Genomic DNA, 16,269 nt, shown 5'->3' on the forward strand with positions numbered 1-16,269 from the left:
AGTCATTCGCCAGCGAGTGCACATTTATTGAACAACCAATTGGTGGAGAAAGCAGGTGTTGTTTTCTTTTTTGGGTGAGGGTGGGGGGGTATTTGAGTTTGAGGGTTCAAACATGCCTCATGTGTTTACAGTGTAAAAGGGTTGCACAAATCCTCAATTGTGATGTGATAGTGTAAATATTCTGATAGTTGAATTGCTGCTACCATGTCTCATTTTCTTTCATCTCTCAAGCATAATAAATGATTTGTTATTTGTTATTTGCCTATTGTGTTCCAATACATATGGAGACTTGCTGCTGCTTAGATGTCAATAACCAACAGAGGGCGCTGTTAGATCGAAAAATGTCGGTTCAAAATACAATCTTAAATGTTAATATACTGACACAATCTATATTTATTTTTACTCCCGATAATTGTGCCAGTGTAAACGATGATTAAACAGGGAATAGAAAACTAAATTTAAAAAAACAAGTAATTTGGAACGAGCGTCTGAAAACGGAATGATGCTTTCAAGTACTGCCCCAAAACACGTATTTAAATTTATTGAAAGAGTTGCTGATAAACAAAAATAGTGGACGGATAAAATACGAAGGATTAATTGTTGTGGAGATAGCAGTTGCTATTTTAGAGCAGAAAAAAAAACATAAAGCAATGCTTTGCGAAGGGAGTAACAGTGAAGGGCACGGAAATCCAAAATTCGGTGGCAGTGAACACAGCAGCAGGCAGAAGATCTTTCCTTAAAACGCTGCAGTAACGTCGCTGGTTGAAAGTGATCAGACCACGTCGGAAGAGGTCAAACATCCATCACAGCTCAATGTTTGGATAAGAACAACGCGTAGTAAACAAGAAGCCCGAATTGAACGCGACTCGAGTCGAACTGCGCTTTTTTTAACTTTGTTTTGTTGTTGTTGACTTCCGCGCTGTCAAACCAAGTTGCAGGAACCCAAACTTGAACACTTGGAAGTGACACGTTCAATCGACACCGAGCAGGTTTTGTTTTTGTTTTCCCCGTGACGAGAAAGCAGTAAATGTCGACGAGGGGGAACTTTACGGGTCCGACCATGAGCCCCAGCCTGAGCCCGATGAATGTTGGACTGGCTGCCGGCTTGAGGATGCCCGGGATGCCGCCGACGGTGACGGGATACCCCCGCTCCTTGAGCGGTGCACCGCAGTATAGCCAGGTTAGTCCTTTTGCTTTGTTTCCTCACTTATATTCGGTCGATTCTGCAGAGTAAAAGTCACCCGAATGAGTTCCTCTCCTTGTACGAAGTTGACTTTGAAAAAAAAGTTGTTTTTCATGTGGCAAGATGCGTGTCCCGTGCCTCTTCCGCATTTGTAAGGAAGTCACTGCAACGGGTTCAACGCATAATTCACAAACAAACTTCTAGTTTCAAATTTGTTTTAAATCGCACTATAGGCCGTGTGTGTTTTGGTGCCATTCAAAATCAAAGTTTAATCCCATCACCGCACTTGCAGTTGTCTGTGGGGTCAAACAAACATGTGGGTCAATGTCAGCAAAAAGTCCCTTGGGTGTTTGCATCAAAATCGCCCAGTTATCGTGAAAATCGAGCACAAGCATGCAATGATAAGGTCTTAGAAATGTTTTTCTTCCCTTCTATAGCGCTCTTGTCTTAAAACTGCGCATAAAGTAACCTTTGAATTTTTTTTCAATGATATATTGTCTCCGTTGAGCCTGCTAATGTCGGTTTTATGATTATTTTTGTAGCTGATCATCCTTCTCAAGCAAAATGTTCCCTTTACCCATTGCTAGCGTCCCGGGATGCTGCTCAGCAGAGTTGGTGGTCCAATGGGTTCGATGGGGGGGCACCTTCCCGGGCCCTCGTACGGTGGCGGCATGCCCATGCGGCCCACCATGGGGCCCCCAGCAACCCTGGATGCCTCACGGAAGCGCTTATTTCATCACCAGCAGCAGCAACAAGAAGCGCTGGGAGGCCATCGCCGCGGGTATGTACCGAACACGTCAGAGGGTGTGATGCAAGAAGAACAAACGCTTCTTGGCAAATTGCTCAAGACGAGCTGCGCAATTGCAACACACCGTCCCGCGCTTCAATATTCACATTGTGTTAGTTTCCCCTGAAAACGGCAAATGGCCGTCGCTCAGTACGCCGCCATTTTGTTTATGATCATACCTCCATTTCGATGAGCTAGCGACGTCTAATAAGCAATCAGGCTGTCGCCAATAGAACAGGGCAACCCCTCGCCCCCTCCATCGTGTCTATTTCAGCGTTTTCATCAAGGACTGAAGAGCGAGCAGATCCATGAAGAAACCCAAACGAGCCTGGCAGCCATCGCAACGTCCCGTGACTGGAGCTTGGTTGCTATTTTGGACTTGAAAAATCATCCACAATGAAGCTCTTTCATGGCCCACCCAAGTTTGGCCGCAGAAGAATCAGTGCCCCCCCCCAAAGCAACACTTTATGGGGGTCTTCCGAGAATCCATGAACAAATTAAAAAAATAGGTCTTAGCCAGAACATTAATGTGTGACGCTTTTGTTGAACAATGGAGCATTTAATGACATGTTGAAGAACTGATCAGATCTTGTTTGGCAGCGATGAGAATATTCATGTTTCTGTCTTTATTTTAAGCTCAAAAAGACGCAAGATGGCCGACAAGGTTCTCCCACAGAGAGTAAGAGACTTCTGAACCTCCGGAAAGTTCTTCTGGGAATTGTCCGTAGTGATTCTGTCAAACCCAGCGTCCGTTTTGACTCTGTAGATCCGCGACTTGGTACCGGAGTCTCAAGCCTACATGGACCTGTTAGCCTTTGAGAGGAAACTGGATCAGACCATCGCCCGTAAGCGCATGGAGATCCAGGAAGCTATAAAGAAGCCCATTATGGTACGTAACGACGCCGAGGTATTGCACTATTCTAACACTTAGCTACAAATTGTATTCAGACAGACAGACATGTGTTAGCTTTTTTTTGCCGTGTGATGCAATTGGAAAAAAATAGCATCCACAAAGCGATGGATTTATGACTGGTGTACTCCGCCCCTTCCCGGACAACTTGGTCGCGCTTTCGCTCGCCCATGCCGCAAATAAAAAGTCGCAAAATGGACGCTTGAGTTTGTATGAAATCATATCACAAGTGATACCTTTCCATCAAATAGTTCAGCTAGTCTTGGGAAAAGTATCTCTGAGAGCTTCACCCCCCCCCCCCATAAACAAAAATCTGCTTGTAATTTCTCAACCTTCACTCTTGATTTAGCAGACGCCAGCTTGTCTCAACGCTTCTTTTGTTTCCTTTTTTTTACGATGCAGCAAAAACGCAAGTTGAGGATCTACATTTCCAACACGTACACGCCGTGCAAGCCCGACGGCGAGGAGACCGAGAAGGTGTCCTCCTGGGAATTGCGAGTGGAGGGAAAACTTCTCGAAGAAGTAAGCCCATTCCCGGACTGGTGTTGTGTTTGTGCCGCTTGGTTCCGGCGGCGCGTCCAGATGTGCCCTTGCGCAGGCCCTCGTCTTCCTTTTTTAACTCATCCACTGGCAGACAATGTGCAAAAATGTTTCCACTCCAGTGCCAGGGTTTTTGTCATTGTCACTCGAATTCCAGGATCCACAGATTATTACATTATAGGACTACATCAACATTGAATGCAGCGTAAAAAAACCTTCGACCATGGGTGTCAAAGCCAAGGCCCGGGGGCCAAATCAGGCCCCACCACATCATTTTATTCGGCCCATGAAAGCTAATTAAACTTGGGATACTCCATGATGCTTGCTAAAGTCTGAACCAAAAATTTAAATTGTCCCATGTAGACCACAATAATAATATACGTAATATAATAATAATAATAAGTCATAATTCATGGCTTCAAATTTGAAGACTAGTTATTCATTAATTGTGCGTTTTGTATATCATATGTGTAGTAGATGAAAAATTCTATTGGTTTCCCCAAATTCATCACAGCCCGCGGCAAAAAATGACTTAGACTCTCTTCTTTCATCAGAAAAAAATAGTTAATTCCTAAATTATATGCGTCTGGAGTTATATGAGCTTGAAATGAGGGTGGCTGTACAAAATATAATGCAATACATACATAGTGGTTGATATAGCGCTTTAACAACAGCTGAAGCTAGAACAAAGCACTAACATGGAAAAAGGGGGACCAGAGGTCTGACCAGTGCTTTATCAGCACCCAAGTGTGAAAAAACAAAACCCGAACTCATTTGAGTTTGGCGCTCTATGTCATATTTTCAATTCCCAAATAAATTTGTGAATGGCAGTGAATGAGTTAAAAGGGGGAGGAGGGGTCTGAAAGCGCAGGCCCTCTCACATACCACGGGGCTGACATGCCTCTCCTCCCGCCATCAATTTCATGTCATCTGGGGCCACACGAAGGGAACGTTGAGGCGAGCGTCTCGCAGGCCAAAGAGGATGTCAGACAAGAAGCCAAAGAGGTCGTGTTGTGCAAACACGCTTCCACGGGGTCGGGCGGTAGGCGGCCTCGGGGGGTGGTGGCGCCCTTTTCTGTTTGTCTGCGTGTTTTATGCTTTGGTTGTGATGCTGCAAACGTGGTGCATTCAGGTGCGCTCAATTTGGGTTGTAAACAAAGGCATTAAAAATCCCAATTTTTTGGGTCAAAAACTGAATTGGTCGCTCCAAAGCCGAGTTTTGACTGTACCTAAAAACTCTGTATATCGTTCTATCGTTTGTTTGTTTTTTCATGTCTTGATGTTGCGTGTCCCCCAGGCTGGCAAGCAGAAGCGAAAGTTCTCATCTTTCTTCAAGAGCCTGGTGATCGAGCTGGATAAGGAGCTCTACGGACCCGACAACCATTTGGTGGAGGTATGACGTAACTTTGCAACTATTTGAATTCCAACATGTGCAAAGCAGCACTGCTTCTCCGCAGCCTCACTTGACCCCAAAATGGAATTCAGCTGCAATCGTTAAAAGCATTTTTTTTTCAGGGTGGGGGAGGGCGCCTCTGGTGGTTGCAACCAAGTACTACATCCACATTCATTTCATCCAAGTAACAAACATAATTCATAATCCGTTCATCATCAATGAAAATGATCCGATTTGAACATCTTTCCTATGTCAGTGGCACCGAATGCCCACCACTCAGGAGACGGACGGTTTCCAGGTCAAAAGGCCCGGCGACATCAACGTCAAATGCACCCTTCTGCTCATGCTCGACCACCAGGTGGGTGCGCTCTACGTGATATTTTCAATTCCCAAATGAAATTTGTGAATGGCAGTGAATACGTCTGTGTGAAAAGAAGCTATTTTATAAAACAGCAAAGCCCTTCACTAAATCGCCATGGTGGTGTGAGGTTTAATTCGGATCGTTCTTACAACAGACTTCTTAGATCATTGCCACATAGGCTTAGTTATGCTGATGAGGTGATACCAGAGCATATGGGGCAATCAGGCCAGTCGTACACCCCCATAGTCAGTCAGGACAATAGAAGTAATCAGTGTAGCCCCGGGGACCTATAATAGCAAAGGTCTGGCGCCGCCACCTCTGGACAGTAGGGATATATACAGTATATAGGAGCAAAGCTACCAGCAAACTTTTAGTTCTCTGACGAAGCCTCTTGGATGAGAAGCGAAATGTCCGACAGCTGACGGCTGAAGAGACCTTGTCATGAATGGCAGTAAATGAGTTTTTGTGTGTGTTCTTGATGGGATCAGCCTCCCCAGTACAAACTGGATCTGCGGCTAGCTCGGCTGCTGGGCGTGCACACGCAGACGCGGGCCAGCATCATGCAGGCTCTTTGGCTCTACATCAAGAACAACAAGCTGCAGGACAGCCACGAGAAGGAGTACATCAACTGCAATCACTATTTCAGAAAGGTCGACCCAGAGCAAAGCCCGACTCGGACGCCCATTGCGGATCTTTGTTGAACGTCTAATTGTATTTCTTTGAACCGAGCAGATATTTGGCTGCAATCGCATGAGGTTCTCTGAGATTCCCATGAAACTGGCCGGGCTCCTCCAACACCCCGACCCCATCGTCATCAATCACATGATCAGGTGTGTTAGCTTTGGTAGCATCCGATGGGATCGATTAGCAAATCTGAACTTTGATCTTTGCCTTTTGAGCAGCGTGGACCCGAGCGACCAGAAGAAGACGGCTTGCTACGACATCGACGTGGAGGTGGACGACCCGCTCAAGAGCCAAATGAGCAGCTTCTTGTCATCCACCACCAACCAACAGGAAATCACTGCGTTGGAGACCAAGGTCCACCAAAGTTCTCCCATAGGGGAGAAAGAAAAGCGTAACATTTTGCGTTTACAGATCCACGAGACCATCGAGTACATCAACCAGCTGAAGACCGAGAGAGACTTCATGTTGAGCTTCAGCAATAATCCTCAGGACTTCATCCAGGACTGGCTCAAATCTCAATGCCAAGATCTGAAGGTGATGACAGATGTGACAGGAAATCCAGAAGAGGAGCGAAGAACTGAATTCTACCAGGCAGCGTGGATGCCAGAAGCCGTCGGCAGATACGTGTACGCCAAAGTACGTGAGTGTGCAAAACAATTTAGCTCGCCAGTTGCACTTTTGTAATGACCTTCTCCCCCCCACTCGTTGGCCTTCAGGTGCAGCAGAGAAGACAAGAACTGGAGCAGGTTCTCGGGATCAGATTCGCCTAAAGAGTGAAGCCATTGTTTTTAATCCGATGGAATCCAAATTTAAATGTTTACATTTGCCTTTCAGACATTCCTGAAACCAACTAGCATGTACCCATTTATTTCCATTATTTTTCCTTTCCAAAATAATACATAGTTTGTCATTTTGACTTGTTTACTGATTTTTTTAATATATATATATATTTTTTGTGGTACTGTGTTTCTTACCCAGATATTCATTCCAAATGGTGTTTGTTTACCTGTCATTATTTGCAAGCCATAGCTTGGTAAAGCCAAAGTACTGTATTCAAAGCCATTCCAAAATGTATACACAAATGTATATATTTTATAGTGACAATTGTAAATATATATCGACCAAAAAAGCAAATACTTTTTTAAATTTTACTTTAGCTTCTTGACTCTTTTTTTCAGTTACAACAAAAGATTGATGTGAACTTTATTTTCAGCTCAACCGGCTTGTCATTGAAACACTTCTTTTGTTGCACCGGGATCGGTTTCACTTCCTTCAACATTCCCTGTAAACAGTTGTGCCAAACTGTTAAGATTGTAACGTTGCCGTGCTTTTTTTTTTTGCAAGGCGGTTAAAACATTTGCATACTATTTAGAGTTTGAGCCAAGTCTCTTTATCTTTGATACATGTGAGATTGCTTTTTTTTTTAAATAAACCTGAAGACAAATATGCCACGACTGCACCCATTTTTGTGTTTTCTGGCTAGTAAAGGAGCTGACGAGCCATGAAAGTTCGGGTTGGGACAAGTCTGGGAGGGAGCTCAACCGTTGAAACTGGTAGAGCAGGTCTCGCTCACTCAGGGTTGTTTGAATGAGGTGACTTTTTTAAAACGACCACTCAAAAATACACAATGATAACGATATCAACGTGTGTAATAATACAAATATAAACTATCTAAAAACATGAGTATATGTTGCTATAATTGAATATACAAAATGAATAGTAGTGTAAGTATATGTAGTATGTATTTCTAAGTGGTCTGCTGGGTTCCACCACCAACTTTTGACCACTAGGTGGCAGTGTCGTCATATCAGCTTCCATCACCCGCGAAGAAAAACGATTCCCGGAAATACGTCACTCAATGTCCGCTTTCCAAGATGGAGGGGGACGGCACTGACAATGTAGGTTTAGTTTCCGGCACTTTTAAACACTTTCGTCTGAAAATTACCTTAAAACGTGTGCGCCGTGTTTTTATTTCTTTCCTTTCGCATGTTTTTATAAATGTAAACTGATATTCTGAATGAGATTAGTTAATGAAACTCTGCTTGGTTCCAAACAATGTTGATCCCGGTTTGCTGTATCATTGTGGCTAGGCTAGTTGACAAGTAAGCTAGCGTCGTGGCTACTTTGCGTACATTTTTCACTCGTTTGAATGCCTCGATCACTGCATTAATATATTTCAAGACCTTAAATTAAGGTTTTTTCAATTTAGCAAGTGAATTGTCACTCTTATCGCACCTGGATGCGACGCTTACAGTATATGTCAGCCTTCAGTGACATAATTTTCTATCACAATTTGTGTTATGCATCATTTGCGGTCTCATCCTTTATTCATTTATTTATTTATGTCATTGTTTTTCCAGATGGAAATGGGTGAGAGTAAAGGTGGATTGGGTCTTCGCCAGTACTACTTATCGAAAATAGAAGAATTGCAGGTAAGATGGTGTTATGGTTTGCGCACCTTGTCCTCTTTAACCCCCACCTTGTCGTTTTTCAACAGTTGACCGTAAATGAGAAGAGCCAGAACCTCAGACGGCTGCAAGCGCAGAGAAATGAACTCAATGCTAAAGGTACAGCCAAACTTGAATGGATCCTAATTTTAGTCGTAATCATAAAAATAATTGCAAATATTTGTGCGTCAGTACGTCTCCTCCGTGAGGAGCTGCAGTTGCTTCAAGAGCAAGGCTCCTACGTAGGAGAAGTGGTCAGGGTCATGGACAAAAAGAAAGTTTTGGTTAAGGTAAACACGGCGCTACATTTGCGTGCAAAAACACACTTAGCTGACACAATGTGTATTTATTTTCCCTTTTTTCCCCTCAGGTGCACCCAGAAGGGAAATTTGTGGTTGACGTGGATAAGAACATTGACATTAATGATGTGAGTATTGTCAATGTCCTACGGGGACACCCGGAACATATTTCAAATCGACACTATTCAGTCATGTAACGCACTTTTGTCGTTTGCCCCAGGTGACCCCCAACTGCCGCGTGGCTCTTCGCAACGACAGTTACACGCTGCACAAGATCCTCCCCAACAAGGTGGACCCTCTGGTGTCCCTCATGATGGTGGAGAAGGTGCCCGATTCCACCTACGAGATGATCGGTGGGCTGGACAAGCAAATCAAGGAGATCAAGGAAGTCATCGAGCTTCCCGTCAAGCATCCAGAACTTTTTGAAGCTCTTGGCATCGCTCAGCCTAAGGTGAAGCGATACCCGTCATTCAAAATGGAGGGACCTTCTTTCTCTGACACCGCCTTTGTCTTTTAGGGTGTGCTGCTGTACGGGCCTCCAGGGACGGGAAAGACCCTGCTGGCCCGAGCCGTGGCCCACCACACCGACTGCACCTTCATCCGGGTGTCGGGCTCCGAGCTGGTGCAAAAGTTCATTGGGGAGGGTGAGCGAATAGCGCCCGATGCTCCTCGTTTGTGTTTCTCCAACGTGAATTTTGTCCCCAAGGCGCTCGGATGGTGCGCGAGCTGTTCGTGATGGCCCGTGAGCACGCGCCCTCCATTATCTTCATGGACGAAATCGACTCTATTGGCTCGTCTCGCCTGGAAGGGGGCTCGGGCGGAGACAGCGAGGTGCAGAGGACCATGTTGGAGCTGCTCAACCAGCTGGACGGTTTCGAGGCCACCAAGAACATCAAGGTGAGGGGTCACACCGCCGCCGGTCGCCTCGCGCCGCGACGGCGTCGGATATTTTGCGGACGTTCCTCCGGCAGGTCATCATGGCCACCAACCGGATCGACATCCTGGACTCGGCTCTGCTCAGGCCGGGAAGGATCGACAGGAAGATTGAATTCCCTCCTCCCAACGAAGAGGTGACCGTTCGCTCTCCCGCGCGCCGCCGTGTGATCACGTGACTCATTTCTCGTGACTCCATTTTGTCCATCAGGCTCGTCTGGACATCCTCAAGATTCACTCCCGCAAGATGAACCTGACGCGGGGCATCAACTTGAGGAAGATCGCCGAGCTCATGCCTGGAGCGTCGGGCGCAGAGGTTAAGGTAAGCGCTAGCTCGCTAGCTTGCTTCTCGACGTTTTACGAGGCCGCCGTTTTGTTAAAAACCCGCCGATTGTCGTGCGAAGGGCGTGTGCACGGAGGCGGGCATGTACGCCCTGCGCGAGAGGCGAGTACACGTCACCCAGGAAGACTTTGAAATGGCCGTCGCGAAGGTGAGTCCACTTCTCGTGCCGTTTACAAAATGGAAGGCGCCTTTTTTTTGGTACTAAATTAGCGACGACGCGTCACTCTCGTTTTTGCTCGGCAGGTGATGCAGAAAGACAGCGAGAAGAACATGTCCATCAAGAAGCTGTGGAAGTAGCGCCATTTTGTCTCGGCGTCTGCAACGCGGCCGTCCTCACGTGTATATTTTTCATGGTTCACTTTCCAATTGTTGCTTTTGTCCTAGAATAAATCCGTTGCTCACACATACACACCTGAAAAAATGTCCGTTTTATTATCCACAGCCAACTTTTAATAGGAGACAAGCTTTGCATGTTGAACAATCGCCGCCGACGGTAAAGTGGAGCATCGCTTATTTGGCACTTGCAACCACTTTTTCACTGGGAAATTCCCATACTGGAAACCCCCCACCCCCACTTGGGATTCCCGCACGGGTGCATCACCGTTTACGTCCGCCATCTTAGCCGACACAAAACACGCCCTGTTTGACAAGTCGCCCCAAAAAATGTGTTTGGCGCGGCTGGTTCAGGTGAGAGGTCGCGAAGGTCGCAGCCAGGACGCGGGCACCCACTGGGGCTCCGTGCGCGCCCGCTCCAGCGCGGCGTGGAGCTCGGCCACGGCGCCCGGCGGCTCCTCCTTGACCAGCACGTAATCCAGCCAGTGACCGTAACGCTGCTCCATCTGCTCCGCTGACCTCCGCATGTCCTGGAGGTCGTGCTCCTAAGAACAAGAACAAGAGGTCAGGTGATGCGTTCAATGACTCCCTCAAAAGAGTCAATCATTCACTTGGAAAGGCACGGACGGGCAAGTTCAAAATGGCTTTCTCCAGCCCCCAAATCAATGATCTTTTTAAAAATAATCTTTGGGGTCAAGGGTCACTGTATGAATGTAAAAAAAATCAAAACGCAGTTGTCCACGTCTGTTTTGAAATACTTGCAAAGCTCCGCGCTCACCGTGACGGCGACGCTGACCATGGAGGAGCAAGAAGTGAGGGACTTCCTCTCGCCGTCAACCACGGAGGGTCTCACAAAGACCACGTAAGGCTTGAACGCCGCCGTCCGGAGAACCTGCAATGCCTTTGGACAAATACACACAAAAGATATTATTGATCCATTACGCTCCAATTCGGATTGAGTGTGAATGTTTGATTGACATTTCAGGGTTGACAACTTTGATCCCGCCTTTGGACGACTTTCATGTGAGATGGCGCCACGTCGACGGCGCTTTGGCGACCTTCGCAAGTCACAATTGAAGGTAAGGTGGTTTCATATTGTCACGATAAGGTGATTCATGTCCGTTGGCGTCTTAAAAAATGTTTTTTAAAAATGAGGTGACACCAACCTGCGGTTGCACGTCCACAAGGCAGATTTTATTCTGAAGCAGAGTTCTGTGAATGGACTCCAAACTGGTTCCGTATAGATTCTCCTTATACTCCCCGTATTCAATAAACCTACAAGCACCAACAAGGGAAGACAACGTCCACGAAAAGCTGCAATCACCCCCCCCGCCCCCCTTTAATGTTTTGTTTTTTTTGCAATGACAGACTAAAGCCAATCCAATTTCCAATCCATCAATCAATACTTCGAATTGCGGAACTCACTTGCCGCTGCGGATGTCGGCTTCAAAAGCAGTTCTGGTGACAAAGTGGTACTCCACCCCCTCGCGCTCGTGAATCTTTCTTGGTCGTGTGGTGTCTTACATATAAATATCAGCAGAAAAAAACCAGTGAATATGACTTAAACATGCGAGTATAAAAAAATAGCTAGCTAGCTCGCTATATATGTATACATATTGCAAATTTCACCATCGTGGGACGCTAAAAGTCTTTCTGATTCTCATCATAGTTATTTGGAGTGCACTCACGAGGCACGGCCAATCCGTAAAGTCGGGGATTGTCTGCGATCACCTTCCGTTTAAGCTCGGCGGTGCAACTTCCCAGGGATCCTGAACACAGCACAGAAACCGAGGTTCGTTATTAGCCCGTTGCAAGAAACGCCTGAGTGGTCTGATTTACCGAGCAGCACAATGAGACGCGGCCTGTCGCCGGGCCGGGGCAGATAAAGCGCCACTTCCTCGTAGGTGAGGAATTGGTTGCCATTGGCGTCGGCGGTGCGAGGCTCACTCGGAGAACTCTGACGCTCCCTCTTGAGTCGGAAACTTGCGTGCGGGCCAGCTGCGAGCAAACAAAATGGTGTTTTTGATCAAAGAAAATACATCCAAACCATAGGTTAAAGGTCACCAATGCGGGGTGACAGAAATACCGCCCATTTGAGTGATTGTGTGAGCCGTTTTCACCTTCACTTTTTCCCTTAAAGTGGCCGTCGTCTGTGGGGTGGAGTGAGTGAGTGAGTGGGAGGAGGAGAAGAGGAAGGTAGGGTGAAAGTAGCGTGACTATCTGCTACGCCGACTAAATAATAATCACAGAAAGAACCATCAGGACTAAATCCGTGGCTTTTTCATCTACCGCATTGGAATAACAAGGTCTCTCTCTGATTGGATTCCCACCGAGCACCTTTTGTTCACGTGCCCCTTTCTCAATGGAACGTTCAAATTGGATTTGACACGCTAGATTGCGGAGATTAAAGCGCGATCCGCTGGTCCGTTGGCGTAATCTGCCTCCGTCCAATCCAAAGTCGCGTTTGGGGGTTTCATTCAAGTAATGGCTGACGGGGGGGGGTAAAGGGGTATGGTATGGCTTACGTGTGGTCCCGTGCGAGGAGGACGCGGCGCTTGGGAAGGAACCCGTCTTCTGGCGGTATCGCAGGCGCCTGTCGGAACCCAAACAACAAGTCACATGACTGCGTTTCTGGAGCGCTGCCAATATGGCGCCTAAAATAATCATCAGATGTCATTTGGAGGAAGGAAGTGAGGAAGGAATGAAGTAAGGAAGTATGTAAGTGAGGAAGGAAAGAAGTATATAAGTATGGAAGTAAGGATGTATGGATGTATGCTACCTCTCCTGGAAGTGCGCAGAGGGGATGAGGGCGGCACGCAGGTTGGCGTCGCCCACTTTCTTGGCCTGCCACCAGGTGGCGTCTTCCCGGCTCACCACCTGAAGGATGTCCCCCTTTTGGAAAGGAAGTCCCGCCTCCTGGCAAGGCGCGGCCTGGTCCTCCGAGGGGACGTAGTCGAACAAAGCCCGCAGGTAGACCTGCCCGAAAAGGGGGGCGGGGTCAAAAACTGAAAATCGGGCAAATTGGGCCAAGTCGAGCTGAAGTTGCTTAAGCGCTGACCCCGCCCTCCTTCATCTTGTCCTCTTCGGTGATGGCCGGGATGATTTTCAAAGTGAGGGAGCCTTGCGACTGCGACTGGCGGGAAACAAGGTCACGTGGTCAAAAGCGCCGTGAGGCGTCGTCAACGTGGCGTCGCCAACGTGGCGCCTTGGAAGTTTACCAGGATGCGAGTGATTTCATGGGGCCTTCTGTGAGCAATCAGGTTGCCGTTGACCTCGCGCAGCTCATCCCCCACGCGCACCAGACCTGGCAACGCAAAGTGCAGCGACCGAGTTGCTAACGTCTCCGTGGAAACGGCGGAATCTCCAAATACGCAATGTCGCGGCACTAATCTGCCGCCTGTAATCTGTGTTGACGCTTTGCGGCGCGCTACACGTGGTAATCTCCTCTGGCGCACAGCCAACCAGGAAGTCAAGTTGGGCTGGAAACCCCCAACCACACGCGGCGGGCGGCTCCTCACCGCTGCGGTCGGCCGCTCCCCCCCTCATGACGCGCGCCACGATGACGGCGCCGGTGGCCTGGTCGCGCCGGATGGTCGCCCCCTGGGACGGACAGGAAACCAAAGGTGGTTGCAGGCCCAGAACGAGGTGCGCCGGCCGCCATTTTGGGTCTCACCAGAGGCTCCTCGTTCTTCACCAGTCGGACGATCTTCACCGAGTCCTCGTCCGGCGTGTCGGCGGCGTCCTCGGGCGAGTGCGGGAGCGGCGGGTCAAAGTTCTCGCGGGCCACGGCGTCGTGGGCCGACAGCACGGCCTGCGCGAGTGACGCTTGAGAGGCGCCTTTGGGCTCATCGGGCGTAGCGACGTACCTTCAGGTGAGGGGCGGCTAGCAGAAGCAGAAGTTCTTTCCCGTCCTCCTCCAGGAAGCCGTTGTGGAGATCCCACGTCAGCTGCCTCACAAATTCCAAATCGTTGTCAAACAAGGCAAAAAATGGCAAGTTTGAGAAAGGCCGCAGCGCACTTACGTCCTCCGCCAGGCGGGAGGCGCTACGCAGGACCGGCGTCGGGTTCTGCTTCCCGAACCGCTTCAGTTTTTCATGGATCTGCCAGGTTTTTTTGAGGGGGTTGTTCCTCAAATGTCTTGCTCAAAGGCGCACGTGAGGGTCGGACTGACCTTCATGAGGTAGCCGAGGCTCTTCTCCCCCAAGACGTCTTGTAGGAAGACCGCATCCTCCTTGTGGTTAGCATGCGGTTGCAGCTGAGAGGTGAGCAGGGCCAAAGTCTCGTGCAGATCTAACACTTGAGGTGGAACGCTAACATTTTCATTTTGTTCTATAGAGCGCTTTGACGCCAACGTTCTCGGGCGAGCGCGAGATCCCACCTGTGTGCGCAGACGCCGCCGGCATGTTTGCCGGAATCATCCGAGGAGGCGGCCGGGTGGGGGCAAGGAGGGGCAACGCCCGGGCCGGGGTCGCCCCAATGCTGCCTGCTGATCCTTAAGTTCAACACAAGGTGAAAGATGTCACATTCGTTTTGTTATGGAAGGTCCGTCCAGCTCGGTGATTAAAAATGTGGCATCCCCGCCGAGCGAGCCAGCAAGTCACGTGATGACCACATGTCGTGTGGTCATCCTTCCATCTGTCTGCTCTGCTCAGCTCATCAACTCAATAACATTCCAGATCCAAAAAATGAGATTTAGTTTTGGAGTGATTGCTCAACAATTGTCAGGATATCCCTCATTTGGAATTGACTGTAGCTAGCGTGCCGCTTCTTCCTTCCTGCCTTCCTCTTTTCACTCACTCTAATTACAAGAGCTGTACGCCAACGACCCCTTTGCCCTTTTTTTTCCCTCCCCTTCCCGGCGACCATATGGCGGGCATTATAGCGGCCATTATCTCCCCTCCTTGATTGAAGATGACATCGTTGGCTTTCTTGGAAAACGCAAGGATGAAGGCGCCCAAGTTGCGTCGCCTCGATTATCGCCTTGAATATGTTTGCCTTTGATTGACAGGCAACGGACGTATACGCGTACACGTAAACATTTGGCCAGACGAACATTACTGAAGATACATGGAATGGGGCCAGAGGTCATCAGTTCTGACATTTGGCCATCTGTGCTCGTCACTGACATTTTTGCTATTTTAGTTACCATTTTTAAGAAATTAACAAACAAGAGTGTATAAAGTGCAACTGTGCACCCAAAATGAATGGCGGGTGGATTTTCAACCGTTTTCCAGATATAAGGCGCACCTTCAATGAATGAAAAAAGTTTTGCAAATAGAATATATAATCAGATGTAAAAGTTTTCCAAATATAAGGCACACCACATTATAGGGAGCTACAGTAGAGGTTTATGGGGTTATTCACTAATTCTTTTACAGGGTGAAATGGAGTCGAGGGCTGCTAACAGTAGTTGCCAGACCTCAATATAACTTCACATAAAAGGTGCACCTGCGAATAAGGTGCAGGGTCATCTTTGGAAGAAAATCAAGGCTTTCGGGTGCGCCTTATACACCGGAAAATATGGTAACTGTTTACTGGAACGGTAATGGAAATAAACTTCTTGCGTTTAATTACGAGTCGAGCCATTTTATGACGCACAAATGCAATTGTGAGGACATTACATTGGAAAGAACGTGGCAGCGAGCAGATCAGGAAGGTTCTTAAGAGGCTTACAAGAAGCAACGCCACTTTTAAACACCTTCATCACACACCGAATTACTCCCAAAAATATTTTTATTGTGTTCCGTTTATCAATTAAATGTGAATTGATATGATTCCAAACGAGCAAGTGAAAGTATAAATGACTATTTGTGCAGGCGCACCGACTTCTAGTGATGAGCGACAAACGCGGTTGTCGAAGATTCCTCACCTTGTTGAAGGCTCCTCGTTTTTTTTCGTCTTTGTGCTCCTACAGTTTGTCTCTTTTGCGTCTTCTATCTTCACTCTCTTCTCGCTGGCGTTCACGCATGAGCTTTTATTTTATTTGCGCTCCTTTTTTCTCCTCCCATCTCGGCTGGACGCCATGCTCATCGCCGCGGCGCATTTAATGACGTCTA

The 16,269-nt window shown here is 47.8% G+C and overlaps 3 protein-coding genes across 6 annotated transcripts; 2 read left to right on the forward strand and 1 right to left on the reverse strand.

Moving 5' to 3' along the window:
• Positions 1-30: 30 nt before the first annotated feature.
• Positions 31-7,306, forward strand: smarcd2 (SWI/SNF related BAF chromatin remodeling complex subunit D2). 2 transcript variants are annotated; one of them, XM_089015671.1, is made up of 12 exons: positions 31-1,180; positions 1,771-1,964; positions 2,607-2,649; positions 2,737-2,859; positions 3,283-3,402; positions 4,718-4,813; positions 5,070-5,171; positions 5,663-5,824; positions 5,907-6,004; positions 6,077-6,212; positions 6,270-6,494; positions 6,575-7,306. In XM_089015671.1, the coding sequence occupies exons 1-12, from the start codon at positions 1,028-1,030 to the stop codon at positions 6,626-6,628; spliced, it is 1,506 nt and encodes a 501-aa protein (XP_088871797.1). In that variant the 5' UTR covers positions 31-1,027; the 3' UTR covers positions 6,629-7,306. The 2 variants fall into 2 exon arrangements, with proteins under 2 accessions (XP_088871797.1, XP_088871796.1); XM_089015670.1 differs by having other exon boundaries at positions 6,077-6,494.
• A 389-nt stretch (positions 7,307-7,695) lies between these two features.
• On the forward strand, positions 7,696-10,289 carry psmc5 (proteasome 26S subunit, ATPase 5). Its single transcript, XM_089015465.1, has 12 exons — positions 7,696-7,756; positions 8,219-8,290; positions 8,356-8,425; positions 8,498-8,595; positions 8,676-8,732; positions 8,825-9,055; positions 9,122-9,248; positions 9,311-9,501; positions 9,576-9,674; positions 9,749-9,859; positions 9,942-10,028; positions 10,124-10,289. The coding sequence occupies exons 1-12, from the start codon at positions 7,733-7,735 to the stop codon at positions 10,175-10,177; spliced, it is 1,221 nt and encodes a 406-aa protein (XP_088871591.1). The 5' UTR covers positions 7,696-7,732; the 3' UTR covers positions 10,178-10,289.
• Positions 10,290-10,303: 14 nt separating this feature from the next.
• LOC148887796 (MAGUK p55 subfamily member 3-like) lies at positions 10,304-16,238 on the reverse strand. Of its 3 annotated transcripts, XM_089015463.1 has the most exons (17): positions 16,083-16,238; positions 14,592-14,705; positions 14,385-14,509; positions 14,236-14,313; positions 14,080-14,160; positions 13,887-14,024; positions 13,732-13,813; positions 13,432-13,517; positions 13,272-13,346; positions 12,993-13,189; positions 12,739-12,806; positions 12,053-12,211; positions 11,902-11,982; positions 11,639-11,732; positions 11,380-11,488; positions 10,992-11,114; positions 10,304-10,758 (listed from the first exon to the last, which is right to left on the reverse strand). In XM_089015463.1, exons 2-17 carry the CDS (start codon positions 14,629-14,631, stop codon positions 10,564-10,566), a joined length of 1,731 nt encoding a protein of 576 aa, XP_088871589.1. In that variant the 5' UTR covers positions 14,632-14,705; positions 16,083-16,238; the 3' UTR covers positions 10,304-10,563. The 3 variants fall into 3 exon arrangements, with proteins under 3 accessions (XP_088871589.1, XP_088871590.1, XP_088871588.1); XM_089015464.1 differs by lacking the exon at positions 14,236-14,313; XM_089015462.1 differs by having other exon boundaries at positions 14,080-14,313.
• Between the last annotated feature and the right edge of the window lie 31 nt (positions 16,239-16,269).

Source organism: Hippocampus bargibanti, linkage group LG15 (genome assembly GCF_051943395.1).
Source record: "Hippocampus bargibanti isolate YZ-2025 linkage group LG15, ASM5194339v1, whole genome shotgun sequence".
Classification (NCBI taxonomy): Eukaryota; Metazoa; Chordata; class Actinopteri; order Syngnathiformes; family Syngnathidae; genus Hippocampus; species Hippocampus bargibanti.